Source organism: Podarcis raffonei, chromosome 11 (assembly GCF_027172205.1).
Source record: "Podarcis raffonei isolate rPodRaf1 chromosome 11, rPodRaf1.pri, whole genome shotgun sequence".
NCBI classification, from domain to species: Eukaryota; Metazoa; Chordata; class Lepidosauria; order Squamata; family Lacertidae; genus Podarcis; species Podarcis raffonei.
The window spans coordinates 10,652,563-10,667,301 of NC_070612.1; the positions used below are offsets into that span (position 1 = coordinate 10,652,563).

General features: G+C 44.1%; 2 protein-coding genes across 6 annotated transcripts in view; both read right to left on the bottom strand.

Moving 5' to 3' along the window:
• The window catches only part of DYM (dymeclin), a 165,583-nt gene extending 160,984 nt beyond the window's left edge, over nt 1-4,599 (bottom strand). Inside the window, exon 1 of one of the 5 annotated variants that reach the window (XM_053408249.1) lies at nt 4,283-4,599. The gene's annotated coding sequence lies outside the window, so the exon portion shown is untranslated. Of the gene's footprint in view, nt 1-4,116; nt 4,186-4,282 lie in introns of those variants that run through there. The other 4 variants (XM_053408253.1, XM_053408250.1, XM_053408251.1 and 1 more) reach the window with 4 other exon arrangements.
• Nucleotides 4,600-9,251: 4,652 nt separating this feature from the next.
• On the bottom strand, nt 9,252-14,192 carry C11H18orf32 (chromosome 11 C18orf32 homolog). Its single transcript, XM_053408454.1, has 3 exons — nt 14,087-14,192; nt 11,011-11,250; nt 9,252-9,804 (listed from the first exon to the last, which is right to left on the bottom strand). The coding sequence occupies exons 2-3, from the start codon at nt 11,209-11,211 to the stop codon at nt 9,730-9,732; spliced, it is 276 nt and encodes a 91-aa protein (XP_053264429.1). The 5' UTR covers nt 11,212-11,250; nt 14,087-14,192; the 3' UTR covers nt 9,252-9,729.
• Nucleotides 14,193-14,739: the final 547 nt, after the last annotated feature.

The following is a 14,739-nucleotide window of genomic DNA, read 5'->3' on the forward strand; positions in this document are numbered from 1 at the left end:
CCAGCTTTCACCTTCCGCAGATTTATAATCCTCAGGTCTTCAGATCTCCTCCAAGGGAGATCTCTCCATTTTCCAGGCTCCCATTCAGACCAGGCTTTCCACATCCAATTTTTATTATCCTTTTTTGTCATCATGTCAGGCCTCATATTATAACTCTCCTTTAGCTCCTGCACGTCTCCTGCTTCTCCTTCATTTTCTTCAAAAACAACACCTTGCTCCATCATTTCTGCACTTTCAGTTTCATTTATTTGTTCAGTTGAGTAGGCTTCCTGTTTCAAATCTTTATCCAGCTCAAAACTGTTGTTTACTGACCGGTGTAGTAGTGATATCTTTGTAGACATAACATTGTATTCATCTTTCAAATTTCCCAAGAGAACGAGCGCTCTGTCCAGTTCTGCTTGGAATTTACATACTCCAGTCATTTTTGTAGTGTAGTATCCCTATTACCCCTCTAGGGGGATTTTAGTTCCTTAATGTTCCTTTCAGCTCGAAACCAAAAGTCCAGTTATTTTGTATCAGCCCTCGTTGTTTTCAACAAAGTTATACCAGATGAACCAACAAAAACAGCAGAAACAATGTTCTCTTTTTCCAGCTGGCAACTAGCTGACTAGCAGCTCTCTTGACAGCTGTCAAAATCTTCCATGCAACAGACTTTCTCTTGGGGCGTTCCCGGGTCTCGGGGGGGGGGTGAAATTCCAGTCCCCAAATTCTTTTTATCCTCCAGTAAATCCTTATAGTGTCAAAACCGTGAAATCAAGATCTTTTCACTAGAAAACAGGTTCTCTCGACCTTGGTTGCCCAGTCCTTTGCTTTAACTTGTTTACAAAGAGGGGGGGGGTGACTTCCTTTTTAGCCCCTTCCCGCTCGTTCCAAATTCAAAATTAAATATTTTTTTTAAAGTCCCAATCTCCGTATTACTCACGGGTTAGTATTTTAGAGTCCAGTCGATCTTGGAAGAAGTTGGCGCTCTCTGTCAGTGGCTTGCGGCTTCACTCCGTAGGCGAGGGAGTACTCTCAGCACCACGCCTCACCCTGCCTCCGTTCCGAAGCCTTTAAAAAGGCTCCGTCGCGGATTGGGGGGGCGCAAATGGTGCCCGCCGAGTCTCTGTGTTCACAGGCATCCGCGCCTGTGATTTTAAGGGTCCCCGCTTCGCCGCAGCGGCCAGACCCAGACGCTACGGAGCCGATTCCCTCCGGAGCTCGGAGGGAATCCGCCATTAAACAATGGCGCCAACCCGGAAGTCGGCACCAGCACACCTCAATAAGGTTTTCCCCTAGGTCCACACTCCCTACCTTACTCAGACTCCAGATTTAGCAATGAACCAACTATCATTGATACCATTAACTTTATTTCTTCCAAAAGAAAGAAGTTTGCTATCAGCCCCATTTTCTCTGCCTCATAAACGTGTCTACAATTATGCTAGATCACGGTACCATGTCCTGCATATATATGCATATATGCTATTACTTACAGGAATTTGTCTTTGAAATACTGGCAAGTTCAAAACTTACTGACAGGCATAATCAAGGACACACCCAAGGTATGGTCAGAAGGTACCTGAAGGAGATACCTTGCTGAAGCAAAGCAGGTCTCTGTCTGGATGGTTAAGTCCAGTCAAATGCGGCTATGGAGTGCGACACTTATCCCACTTTCAGGCTGAGGGAGCTGGCATGTGGCCAGCTGTCCGAGTCATGTGGCCAGCATGACTAAACCGCTTCAGGTGCAACGGAACACCATGACGGAAGCCAGAGCACACAGAAACGCCGTTTACCTTCCTGACACAGCGGTACCTGGTGTGCTTTTGAATTGCTAGGTCTGCAGTTTAGCTAGTGCCTGGATGGGCAACCACCTAAGTACACCATTTATGCTTGCCCTTCACGATGAAAGAAATGAGGTATACAGTGGTACCTTGGGTTACATACGCTTCAGGTTACAGACTCCGCTAACCCAGAAATAGTGCTTCAGGTTAAGAACTTTGCTTCAGGATGAGAACAGAAATTGTGCTCCGGTGGCGCAGCAGCAGCAGGAGGCCCCATTAGCTAAAGTGGTGCTTTAGGTTAAGAACAGTTTCAGGTTAAGAACGGACCTCTGGAACAAATTAAATACTTAACCCGAGGTACCACTGTACTTTAAAAAAGCAAACCAACCCACTGCACTCCCTATTAATTAACCCACCACTCACCTTTCTCATATACATGTTAAAGCTGACAAAGGGATTTTTTTTTAAAATGCTCCCCAGATGGTCAGAGGATAGCTCAATAGCAGTTAGTACAGATATAGTCTATTTAACCACCTTGTTATATTTACAATAACAGTGGTTACAAAAGGAGATACTTCTTCTTTCTAAAGCAAAGAATCATACAAGAGAAGCCTACAAAACTAAGGGGGTAATTTACTCTAGATTAACACAGGACACAAGCCGGTGCACATTTACCCAAGAGCTAGACTCACTTAACGCTGGAGGACCTCACTCCTGAGTAAGCCTGCATAAGACTATCAGTGTGTGAGAGAAACATGCTGTGTGCACAATATAAAGTGGGAGGAGGTATATCTGTGTGTGCAGGGGAAACTTATCCAGTTCCCCTTCTTGAGTTGGGTATCACCTAGCCATCACCGCCATCAGAAGTTCTGGGATAGCTTAGTTGGTAGAGCATGAGACTCTTAATCTTAGGGCCGTGGTTTCAAAATATTCCCGCATTGCAGGGTGGTTGGACCAGATGATCCTAGTGGTCCCTTCCAACTCTACAATTCTATGATTCCTCAGCACCAATCCATAGAAATTGTAGACAGGGACAGGCTTTGGTCTATCAAATTTCAGCAGCGTCCTGTGAGAGTAAAAAACTCAGCATCCCCCTGCCCCTCAATGCACTATGTCATAGGAGTGCCCGCTAGGCTCAGCACTCAGTGCAACGGCGGAACCAGTCACGCTGCCCTAAATCCACATCTGCTGTAGAGTTGGGAGGGACCACAAGTGTCATCTAGTCCAACCCCCTTCAGCACAGGAATATTTTGCCCAACATGGGGTTCGATCCACAATCCTGAGATTCAGAGCGACAGAGCCCCGTGCTTTATTGACCAAGCTATCCCTTAAAACAACAGCCTTCTTTAGGCACGCAGCTGCAGGCATGTTTCCAACCTTTAAACGTTGAATGCCCTTAATTGCTCATTTTCAACTGTGCATTTCTTCTTCTTTAAATTACTGGTAGCTTTAACACTTCCTGTAGAGAGCCATGTTTCCCAATGTGGGGCAGTTTGAATGGGGGGGGGGCAATTCAAGAATGACTTATTATCAGTTAATGGCTTCTTAGGCTTCCTCCACGTGAATAGTTCACTTTTTGAATAATAAGAATTGTATGTCACAGTGGAGGGGGCATCAGGGCCGGATTTAGATTTGATGAGGCCCTCAGCTACTGAAGGTAATGGGGCCCTTTATATGTCCAGCTGTCCTTTGTCAGCAACAAATTGTCGCTGTTTTGTGTGTTGAATATATGCTATATGGTAATTTATGGACTTAATAGGTATCTAAAGCCATTTGCACATAACAAAATATGTATTTTATCAAAGTAACTGTTGAACTGAAATACAATTAAGAAGAAGTATATTAACAGTGAAATACAATTAAGAAGAAGTATATTAATAGTGAAATAATTATTAAGCTCTAACTTAAAATGCTTTTTTATTCATAACAAACTTTATAATGAAATGATTTTAGAATGTTGTATCATTTTACTGTTGTTAGCCGCTCTGAGCCCGGCTTTGGCTGGGGAGGGCGGTATATAAATAAAATGTTATTATTATTTTATTAATAATGCAAACACATTGACATTTGGCAATAACAAAAGTTCCTTTAGAATCACTTTTTCCCCCTTTAATTTTTTTGGGGGGCCCCCAAGAGTGTGTGGGGGCCTAAGCTACAGCTTGTTTAGCTTATATGTAAATTTGGCACTGGGGGTGGGGAGCAGGATTTTAGAGATGCTTAGGTGGGGTACAGCTACCCAAAAAGGTTGGGATCCACTGTAGAGGCAAATATCTATCTATATAGTAGCCTATAAATATATAAAGAAATCAGCCACTCTCTCCCCTCCCCCCCTGACCCCTCGTGCCCCCAAACTCACCTGACCTCCCCACCAACTGTCATGGCTACAAAAAGGGGCCCCTCCCCTCATCCCTGCGACACACGTAGGGCTGTCCTCCCGTCCCTCAGAGAGGGGATGCTAAGCAAGGAAGCCCTGCATGAAGCTGAGGGGGGAAGAGGAGGAGGCGGCGGCGGCGGCGACTCACCGGGCTCCGCTGGGCGAGCGACCGATAAAGGGTGGGCTGGGTCGGTAGGGGGAGTGCGGGAACGGAAACTGACGCTCCCCTCCGGCGCCCCGCGGGATTCTCCTCAGGGACTCTTTTCCTTGCGCGCCTCCGCGACTCGCTCGCGTGAGGGGGGAGAGAAAGCGCGGCCCCGCCTCTTCTACATTTGTGGGAAGGGGCGGGCTACGTACGCAGTCGGGCGCGCGCCCGCGAGCGAACCTTTCAGTCAGCCAGCCGCTCGGAACTCAAACCGCCTCCATCTTTCCACGTCGTCGCAGCCGTCGCCTGAGAGAAGCGGAGGGGAGGGCGGGGGGGCGGAGACGGAATCGGTCACGTGCGCTTGCCACGCCTCTCCCAGAGTTCCGCCCCGCCCGCTTCGTTTTGCAAAGCGGCCAAGAAGCGAAAGCGGGCTTTGAGGCGACCGAAGTGTATGCTGGGAAATGTAGTCCCAACCCGAAGACGGACTCTACGCAGGCGACTCTAGGAGGGGATGCAGCGGCCGCCAACTACGCTGTGGAACTCCCTGCCTCTTGATATATCAAGCAGGCGCTTCCGCTGTTTTGTTTTGAGAGCCTGCTAAAGGCGTGTTTGCTTGCTTAGAAATGCTCGTGTGAATCTGAATCCGTTTCAGTATTTTTGTCAGGCTTTAGCGTATTGTTCCCTCCCTTTTTATCTTTTTGTAAGCTGCCATGATGGTCGTTGCTTTTTACAATAATGCGTATAAATGTTGTTAAATAAATAAATAAAATATTTATTTATAAATAAAATAAATAAAATATTTATTTATACCTCACCTTTTTCCCTGATGGGAAATATACGGCCACAATTATGCCACCCCTGTGCCATTTCTTCCTGGTTTTTTGTACGCTGCCAGATGTTTGGGTTCCTGTTAAGTGGCAATCTGATGGTTTCTACTTATTTACTTGGATAATGGTTTTTATGTGAGCTTCTATATTTGTATGATTCTTGAGCGACTCCTTGGTGGCAGTGGGCTGCGGTGACTTATCCTGGATTTTTCATGTACAATATATTCAAATGAACATCATAGTGAGATTTACTTTCAGGAAAAGATGTAGTAGGATGGGCCTCTAAGTGCACTGCAGACAATCCTAGCTTTTGAGACACACAGGTGCTAATTTACAAGATTTAGTTGGTGTGTCATGATGACTAGAAGGAATCTGCAACTCGGGTTCCTCTGCACCATAAAGGAAACATCCGAAGTCTGGGTAACAACAGAACCCCCTCATTAAATTCTGTTTTCAACACTATTTAGCATTTATTTTTAGATCAATGATGTGATCTAATGTGCATACAAAAGTTTCCATTCACAGGAATCTTGTAGTCCATTCTAGACTTAGTTTTTGTAATTTTCTGTAGCGGAGTCTGAAAGGCCTGAATTTAAGTGTCAAGATAGATCACAAGCCTTATTAAGTGTAGTACTTTGTTCTGAGCTTCAACATACTTAATCAGTGCCTTTTACCCTGCATCTTACAGTTTTATCAAGTTTCCATTAATTCAAATGGCTACATTAAGGGAAAATTAAATTAAACCAAGGCATGAATAATTCCGCCCTCCGTTTTTTATGAGATAATCAAAATAGCCTCTGGGTGGAAATAGAACTATTCTAATATTAAAGTAGTCAAATTTTAATCAAATGCAAATGTATGCAAAAAGAAAAACAGCAGCTACAGTTTGTGAAGAACGTGCTACTGCTGCTACCAGTTTGTAACAAAATGTTGACAATGGGCCAAGTCTCCCCCAAAAAGGCAATTGTGTCAACTAGTCTTAATTAAAAACTATCCTCCCAATATTACTTCTCATGCCAGTCTTGTTATAAAAGGATGCATCTGTCCACAACTGTCCCCCATCTCTGAAGTTGAGAATACTAAACAACAAACAAATTCTGAGATTCTTGCTTATGAGCAAAGGTTAGTTTCATGATGGCAGTTTCAGTAACTGATCCTAGGCATAGTACTGTATTAATACTATTGCTATTTATGAATCTTTTCCTATGAAGCATTTCACAATACAGTCAAACCTCGGTTGCTGAACGTAATCTATTCCAGAAGCCCGTTCGCCTTCCAAAATGTTCAACAACTGAGGCGCGACTTCTGATTGGTTGCCGGAGCTTCCTGCACTCAAGCGGAAGCCACGTCGGATGTTCAGCTTCCAAAAAACGTTCAAAAACTGGAGCATTTACTTCTGGGTTTTTGGTGTTCGGAAACCGAAATGTTCCGAAACGGAGGCATTCAGGAGCCGAGGTTCGACTGTATCACAAAAACATATGTAAAACAACTGCATGTATACACACAGACAAACACACACACAATTTCAAATCCAAGCCTGACACCGAGATAAAGATCTAACCTTCGTAGGTTTGGTGAAAGAGAAAAGGCACTGAAAAGACAAGAGACACAGCGCCTGATATGCAGGAACAGGAAGGAGTTCCAAAGCAGAGGGGCCACCACAGTAAAGGTCCGATTCCAACATTGTACGGAATGGACCTCTTGATGAGAAGGTCCATCTGCAGTGGGCCCTTTCTTTGCTAAGTACAGTGATACGTTGGGTATATAAAAGGCGAGATGTTCTTTTAGCTGTCCTGGTCCCAACTCGTGTAGGACTAGCACCGTGAGCTGAACTCAGTAGCTAAGTGGCAGCACGTGCAATTCTTTTAGCAGTAGAATAACACAATGGGGATATTTGGCCCCAATGAGCAACCAACCTGCCACATTTCACACTACCTGCAGTTTCCAGGTGACTTATTGCAGTAATCTGGAAGCCACCGGCACTTGAACAATTGGGCAGACAGTCCAGAAATGGTAGTAACTCTCTTACCAGCTGAATTCCGTTTCCGAAGGATACTTATTTCAGTCCTTTTCTGTCAAGCCTTCTGTCACCAGGCAGACAGTGTTGTTGCTTGACCTTCTGAAACCCTCGGAGTAAGGAACAGACCTCTCTCTTTTTAGCCGTGATGCTGGCCTTCTCCTTGCTGCTTTTGGTGTTGTTCTGTTGCTTATTTGACTCTCTTGGATCGTATGCTGGAATCGTTACGCTCATTAGCCACCTTGGAGCGCTTGTGGCACAAAAGGTGGGATATGGAAGTTTTAATAAATACCATGTTTGGGAACTGCAGCCCAAGTATCCAGATCGTGGTCTGAATGGGGATTTAAATGAGACCTGCAAGTGCTACTCCAGGCACTGGGAAAGCTCAGGCCTTCCTTTCATTTCCACACAGGCCTTTGATCTCTCCCCTTCCCTCTGGTTGTTACTTGGATCCAATATGAGCTCACTTTATGGAAGAACATTTTGTTGGAAGGGTCCCCACTTCACAATCTGAGCTTGCAGCTGCTTCAGAGGTCCAGTTACCACCTTCAGAGGCTGATTCACACACACACATACACCCCCCCAAAAGCCCTTCTCCAGTATGGAAGCCGTGTGGAATTATGTTAGAACATCTTTGACTTGCACTTACAAAATGGCATATACTCTGAAGACCTTCTCATTCCTTCCTGGGTCTCACAGAGTTCCATTTTACTCAACCCCTGTGCTGTACGAGACCAAACACTTTTTCAATTCCAGCTTGGGGTATAGTGTCCACATGACAAGTTATCAAACTTTCACACCGGTATTTTGCCTGCCACCTCTCAACCCCTATTAGAAGAGTCTACTAAACTGTCATTTGTGCTTACAGCAAATCACATAAATCCAGACTGAATGAATTGTCCAGCCAGAGCTGTGTAATTTAGTCCCAATACTGTCCCTCCTAACTTTTTCAGTAACCTAAATTGAGGGCTTAATTTGGTTGCATAAAAGAAACAACTTTTACTTTACCAAAAGAGAAAGGAAGGTCTTTATTTGCAGAATTTAAGACTGCAATTCTGAACCTACTGACTCGTGTAAAAACTGAATAACTATTACCTCCTTACTGGGCAAAGGGCTTCAACCCTCATCTCCTTAATACCCAACACAGGGAGCGAAATACAGATTCGAGTACCTCCTTTCCACTTCAGCCTGCTGAGAAATTTCTACACACTGCAGAGAAATCTGGAACATGTTCTAAAACCCCCTCTCAAGTCCATGCCCAGGACTATTCTAGCATTGCTATTATTTCACATAACTCAAATACAGGCTCCGGAACACACCTAACACCCTCTTGGATAACTCTGCATTGTGGAGAAAATCAGCAACAGTGAACATACTGTTTCTCTGCTGATGCCAACCTTATCCATTAGAGCAGGGATTGGGAACCTATGTTGCTCCAGATGTTGTTGGGCCACGGCTCCCATCAGCTCTACCAAACATGGCCAATGGTCAGGTATGATGGGAATTTCAGTCCAACAACGTATGGCAGGCCAAAGGTTAGTCAATCCTGATTTATGGATTCAGGGCCGAATTAGGATTTGAGCCCATGTCTGCCAGGCTCAAGACCCATATGGCCTTTTGCAGGAGCCACTTAAGGAGAAGTCATCTAAAGCCCATCTTGCCTGCCCCTTGCCGCCCCCAGTAATATAACTATTTCAGTTTTTATTTTTATGGTGCATTGTAGTTGCAATGCGACTCTTTGGTTCTCTTGACTTGGGTCATTAAGTCCCCGATCTCCCATTCACACAACTCTAAGAAGGGCAAAACTAGATCCACGAGCATAGGAAACATGTCTTAAGAATGCCAGCCTTCAGTTGTAAAAGCAAAACCTTTAGATTTTATTTAGAGTAATTCTGAATCCAATGTCAATGTTGCCAACCAAAATACAGCAGTTTGCACACAGATCTATTTTTAATATTGTTATTATTTTAAGAAAAACATTCTTTTTCCACCTTCAGAAATAAGGGCAAGTTGCCTGGTCTTAATTAATGGCAGGGAATACGATTATATTTCCCATATCAGGGCTACCTCACACAAAGTTTGCTTCATCGTATCTGCAAAATCAGGAGGAATGCCAAACAACGCATAGTTTTGCAGGGATGGTTTGAGAAAAAGTGAGTGAACAGCTATTAATATTTATTATTAGTGTCTTGAGTATTTACAGTGCTGTTCTCTTCAGCTATAATACATAAGTCATCTAGCTTTTTAAAGACAAGCGTATAAGAAGTTGTGTGGAAGTTGAGTCCCAGGAAGTTCTTCGAAACAAGTCACAATTTTGACAGTTACACAGCAGTGTAAAAAACTGGAGCCTAAAATGCTAACACCATAAACTGCACTGCATTGGGAAAGGTTCTCCTGTACTGAGAATGTCAAGCAGAGCAAGACAACATGTTAAATCTTTTCCAGCTACAAAGAAAATAGTATCCTAAATTTTCCTAGGTGTCTGCCTGTGTGTATGCAGGTTCCAAGTTTCCTTTCAGAAAAAAAGTGCAATTAAATTTCCAAGTGGGAACAGCATCATCAGCTCATTTTCTTAAAGTAACCACGATCCCACAGCACCAGCTTACTTAATCAGTCTTTTTCTCAGAAACCCCTGGTGGACCACTTTCAGCAAATCCATTTGCGATGCCGTTGCTTTCAGTCTGAAACACACACAGAGAGAAAATACATTTAAATACATGTTCAGAGGGACGCGGGTGGCGCTGTGGTCTAAAACCATTGAGCCTAGGGCTTGCCGATCGGAAGGTCGGCGGTTTGAATCCCCGCGATGGGGTGAGCTCCCGTTGCTCTCCGTGCTCCTGCCAACCTAGCAGTTTGAGAGCACATCAAAGTGCAAGTAGATAAATAGGTACCACCCTGGCGGGAAGGTAAATGGCGTTTCCGTGCGCTGCTCTGGTTTCCCCAGAAGCGGCTTAGTCATGCTGGCCACATGACCCGGAAAAACTGTCTGCGGACAAACATCGGCTTCTTCAGCCAGTAAACCAAGATGAGTGCCGCAACCCCAGAGTCGTACGCGACTGGACTTAACTGTCAGGGGTCTGTACCTGTTTACCTGTCCCTTCATGGCCTAGGACCCTCGTACCTACGGGACAGCCTCTCCTGGTATGCCCCACGGAGAGCCTCAAGGTCCATAAATAGCAACACCCTAGTGGTCCCGGGCCCTAAGAAAGTTAGATTAGCTTCAACCAGAGCCAGGGCCTTTTCAACTCTGGCTCCGGCCTGGTGGAACGCTCTGTCTCATGAGACCAGGGCCCTGCGGGATCTGATTTCTTTCCGCAGGGCCTGTAAGACAGAGTTGTTCCGCCTGGCCTTTGGCTTGGAGCCAATTTGATTCCTTCCCCCTCTTTCTTTTTTCTTTCTCCTCCTGCAATGAGGCTGCATTTTAATATTTTAATGTTTCAATATTTTAATGTTGTATTTTAATCTTGTTTTTAAGTTGTATTCATTCAACTTGTTTTTATTATTGCTTGTTAGCCGCCCTGAGCCCGGCCTTGGCTGGGGAGGGCGGGGTATAAATAAAAAAATATTATTATTATTATTAAAACATTAGAACCTTTGAGGCAACAAGTTTTAAATTTTGACCGTGACAACAAGTTTTAACTTCAAATTGAATGGTATATTTACTTCCCATTACTGTTCTGGGACACAGAAGTTCCCTTCAGGGAATGCATGGCTACAGCTGTGGTATAGAAAACAGATCAGCAGCTGTTTCTGCTGTACGATCTAGAATGAAGCAGCCTAGAAACTGGTGCCCTAGAAATGCTTTCAGCTAGCAGAACCACATGATCAACTTGTCCTTCATATGGCGTACACACACAACACACATACAGAGTTTTGCCAATGCTTACTTTAGAATCATCCATGGAGTCGTACAACTCACGCCTATTTTCAGTGCTGCCTTTTTGGTCTTTCTTTGCTGTTTCCTGCACTGCTCTCTTTGGCCAAATGCGCTTGATGAAAGGTGAGATGATGGGATAAAGATACGGCTCAAGGAACCTTTTATAGACCCACAGCAGAACGGGAATGACTATGCAGGGAATGCACACCATTGTTCTTTTCAGCTCCTGCGGCAGAAATGTGCTGGAAGGCTTAAACAAAGCAGGAAAAAGAATTAGCAAATGGGGAACATATTCAGTGGCCCCTGCCCCTTGCGAGGAGCTTAAAACTCCAGTCCTGTGCACATTCAGTCCTGTGCACACTCAACTCAAAACAAAAATTTTTTTTTCTTTCCAGTAGCACCTTAAAGACCAACTAAGTTAGTTCTTGGTATGAGCTTTCGTGTGCATGCACACTTCTTCAGATACCTGAATCTGAAGTATCTGAAGAAGTGTGCATGCACACGAAAGCTCATACCAAGAACTAACTTAGTTGGTCTTTAAGGTGCTACTGGAAAGAAATTTTTTTTTTTGTTTTGACTATGGCAGACCAACACGGCTACCTATCTGTAACTGGAACACTCAACTCAGTGGGACATACTTCCAAGCAAACAAACAAAGCACAGAACTGCACAGTCAACACAATTTGGCATGGAACGACGAATCCGTAAATACTGCTTTCTCTTTTCCCGGCAGTTCGGTTTTGTTAGCAGGCAGTAAAGAACGGTGGGGAACAAATAGGAAAGCAAAACACAGGGCTTTTTCTTCGTATGAAAATAAATGGATCTGGGAAAGTGTGCAAATCAATCTATATGCTGTACCAATTTGACAGTGTAAATCTAATTCAGAGCAGTACCTTGAACAGTCCTTCAAGTTACATGTCAGTCTCAGTTTGGATAGGCAAACAGTTACAGCCTAAAATGACAAAATTAGCTGGGACACTAGAAATTTTGGAAGTTATCAGTTCGTAAAGCAATTCTGAAAAATCCAGGTGCTGCAAAATGAGCAGCAACACACCAAAACCTCTTTCTGCCCATTATTCTTAACAGACTATCAGCAAGAACTGGTGTGAGTGCGGCTATATAAGCTATACCAACACTCCCAGATACCATAAAGCCTTGTTTTTCTAAGCAAGTGGCCCTAGTACTGCAATGTGGTGCTCTCAGGCGTGAGGTGGAGGAAAGGGTCTACTGGGGGAAATGGTTCAAATGATCAGCTAACCATAAAGAAAGCTTTGATGGATCTGTGCAATGATGTCACTGAGATGTCCACTGGACCAGTTGCAGAACTGGATCAGGTAGACGGCCAAAATGAGAAGGACTCGGGTTAAGCATAGTCTATCCATCTCATGGGATTTTAAACAGGATTTCCTGCTCAGTAGACTCAGGGAAATTTCAGAACTTGTTAATGTGAAAGCAAACTTTTCAGGACAAATTAAATGAGGAGTTAGCAGGAAAAGGTCTGTGGGTGTTAAGCAACAGAAACCTGAGAGAAGGCACAGAAAGTAGCAAGCAGCTTACCATTAAGTTGTCTCATAGAGCTGGCAACTCCAAACCAATAGTCTAAATTACAATAATATATTATTGATAAAGCAAAAATATTGTTCCTAGAGTGAAGCAAACAGGTGTTGCTCTCCAAATGGACCAAGAAGCTGGGTTCTGGGAGACCCTCTGCCCTTTTGGGTTAAGTGTTCACTTAGCAGAATACTACTTTGCACTTTTTTACCAATCAGAGTTTTCCAGAAGGAAAAAGCCCAGCAGCAATCTAGATCTGGTGTGCTTCCTCAACAAATATTCTTCCTAAACCCCCACCCTACCTCAGTAGGTTTGATGTGCCCACAGGTTTTCGCTAATGATACAAAAATCACATATTTCATACACCCCACTGAATTAAATGGGGCTTACTCTCAGGTAAGTGAGGTTAGGATTTTGCTGTTGCAAAATGCTAGAACATATCTGTCTTATTTAGTTAAGAAGAATGACCTTCAATGCATGTTTTTTGTTTGTTTTATCTATCTAGATATTCACATCTTATTATTCATTCTGTAATGTGCTTTAAACACTTTTCTGGGCAGGCGGAAAATGGCATAATAGTAATAAACTAAATTAAGTCCCAACTTGTTCAAAGGGTACTTTCAAATAGGGTACTGACACTGTGGCCTGAATTAGTAAATCTATCCATAAACAGAGACAAATCAGCCAAGAACATACCTACTACATTTATAACTCAAAGCTTAAACAAACACACAGGTACAGCTTTTACTTTAGTGGAGGTAGTAGACCTTGAAGTCAGTTTACAGGACTGGGGAGAGATCTGCCAAAATACACAAATGACAATTTTTTAATCATCTGTTTTTCTTAGCACTATTTGTCTGCTTGCATAAAAATGAAAACGTGCCCTGTAAGTCCTATGGTTCAAAGCCCAGAGGATGCAGTTATTGGACAGTACTCAGGTACTGCAAATAAATACATTTTCCCCTACCTGCACATTTTTTTAATGGTGAAAACGTTCTTGTTTTGACAAGCCTACCCAGATACTTAGACAGCTGAGTTGATTTTTTTTAATGTTTCGGTGTTTTAACCTTTGTCTTTCAAAGGAGGTCTGCGAATTTCCCCTGGATTTTTCTTGTTTTACCTTTTTCGCAAACCATTTGGAGCTGTGGTTGTTCTGGTTTTTCAAGCAAGCGGCGCATTGTTCAGTATATGAACACTAAATCAATCAATTAAGTATTTTCACAGAAAGGGGTCGTTTAAAAACCAACATTTGCGCTGCATTTTTCTTAACGCTGTTTTCTTTTTTTAAATAAAAAATAGAAAGCCTGTCCTTAAAGAGAGAGGAAACTCACGCGATTGAAAGCAACCAATTAAAAATCAATAAGTGAATTAGCATATGCAAATGAGCCACTTGTTTTCGATGTAAGAAAACCGGGACGTTTAAGGGAGGAGAAGAAAGGAGAGGAAGGCAGGAAAGGAAAAAACCAGCGGCCGCCTACTCCCCGCTTTGCCCGCCCGCGAGAGCCGCGTCCAGCGCCGACATCGAACCGACCTACCTGCGCGGATCTCCAACGTCCAACTGAGTGCCGACCGAGGGAGCTCTTCACTTCCGGGAAAGGAACGCGACGTCACTCCGCAAGCTCCAATGGGAAAGCACGTGGTGCGCTGACGTCGCGCTCTGCCTATTTACGTTCCACCGAGGGGGCCATGACACTAGAGGCAGAGCGGGGTGTGACCTAAGCACCATTTCTCCGCGAAGCCCCGCCCCCTCCCTCGCCTTATACAGTACAGTGGTACCTCGGGTTAAGTACTTAGGCCCGTTCTTAACCTGAAACTGTTCTTAAGCTGAAGCACCACTTTAACTAATGGGGCCTCCTGCTGCCGCCACACCGCCGGAGCTCAATTTCTGTTCTCATCCTGAAGCAAAGTTCTTAACCTGAAGCAATATTTCTGGGTTAGCGGAGTCTGTAACCTGAAGCGTATGTAACCTGAAGCGTATGTAACCCGAGGTACCACTGTATTGCTGGTTGGATTACTACTGCAACGCACTCTGTGGACCTGGAAAGCCTGGCTTTGTTGTTGTTTAGTCATTTAGTCATGTCTGACTCTTCGTGACCCCCTGGACCAGAGCACGCCAGGCACTCCTGTCTTCCACTGCCTCCCGCAGTTTGGTCAAACTCATGCTGGTAGCTTCGAGAACACTCTCCAA

Bases quoted from the DNA above. Each gene is read 5' to 3' on its own strand.
- C11H18orf32 (XM_053408454.1), bottom strand. From the start codon at position 11,211: ATGGTGTGCATTCCCTGCATAGTCATTCCCGTTCTGCTGTGGGTCTAT. The intron at 9,805-11,010 runs GTAAGCATTGGC...TGTGTGTTTCAG, and splicing joins ACTCCATGGATGATTCTAAA to ACTGAAAGCAACGGCATCGC.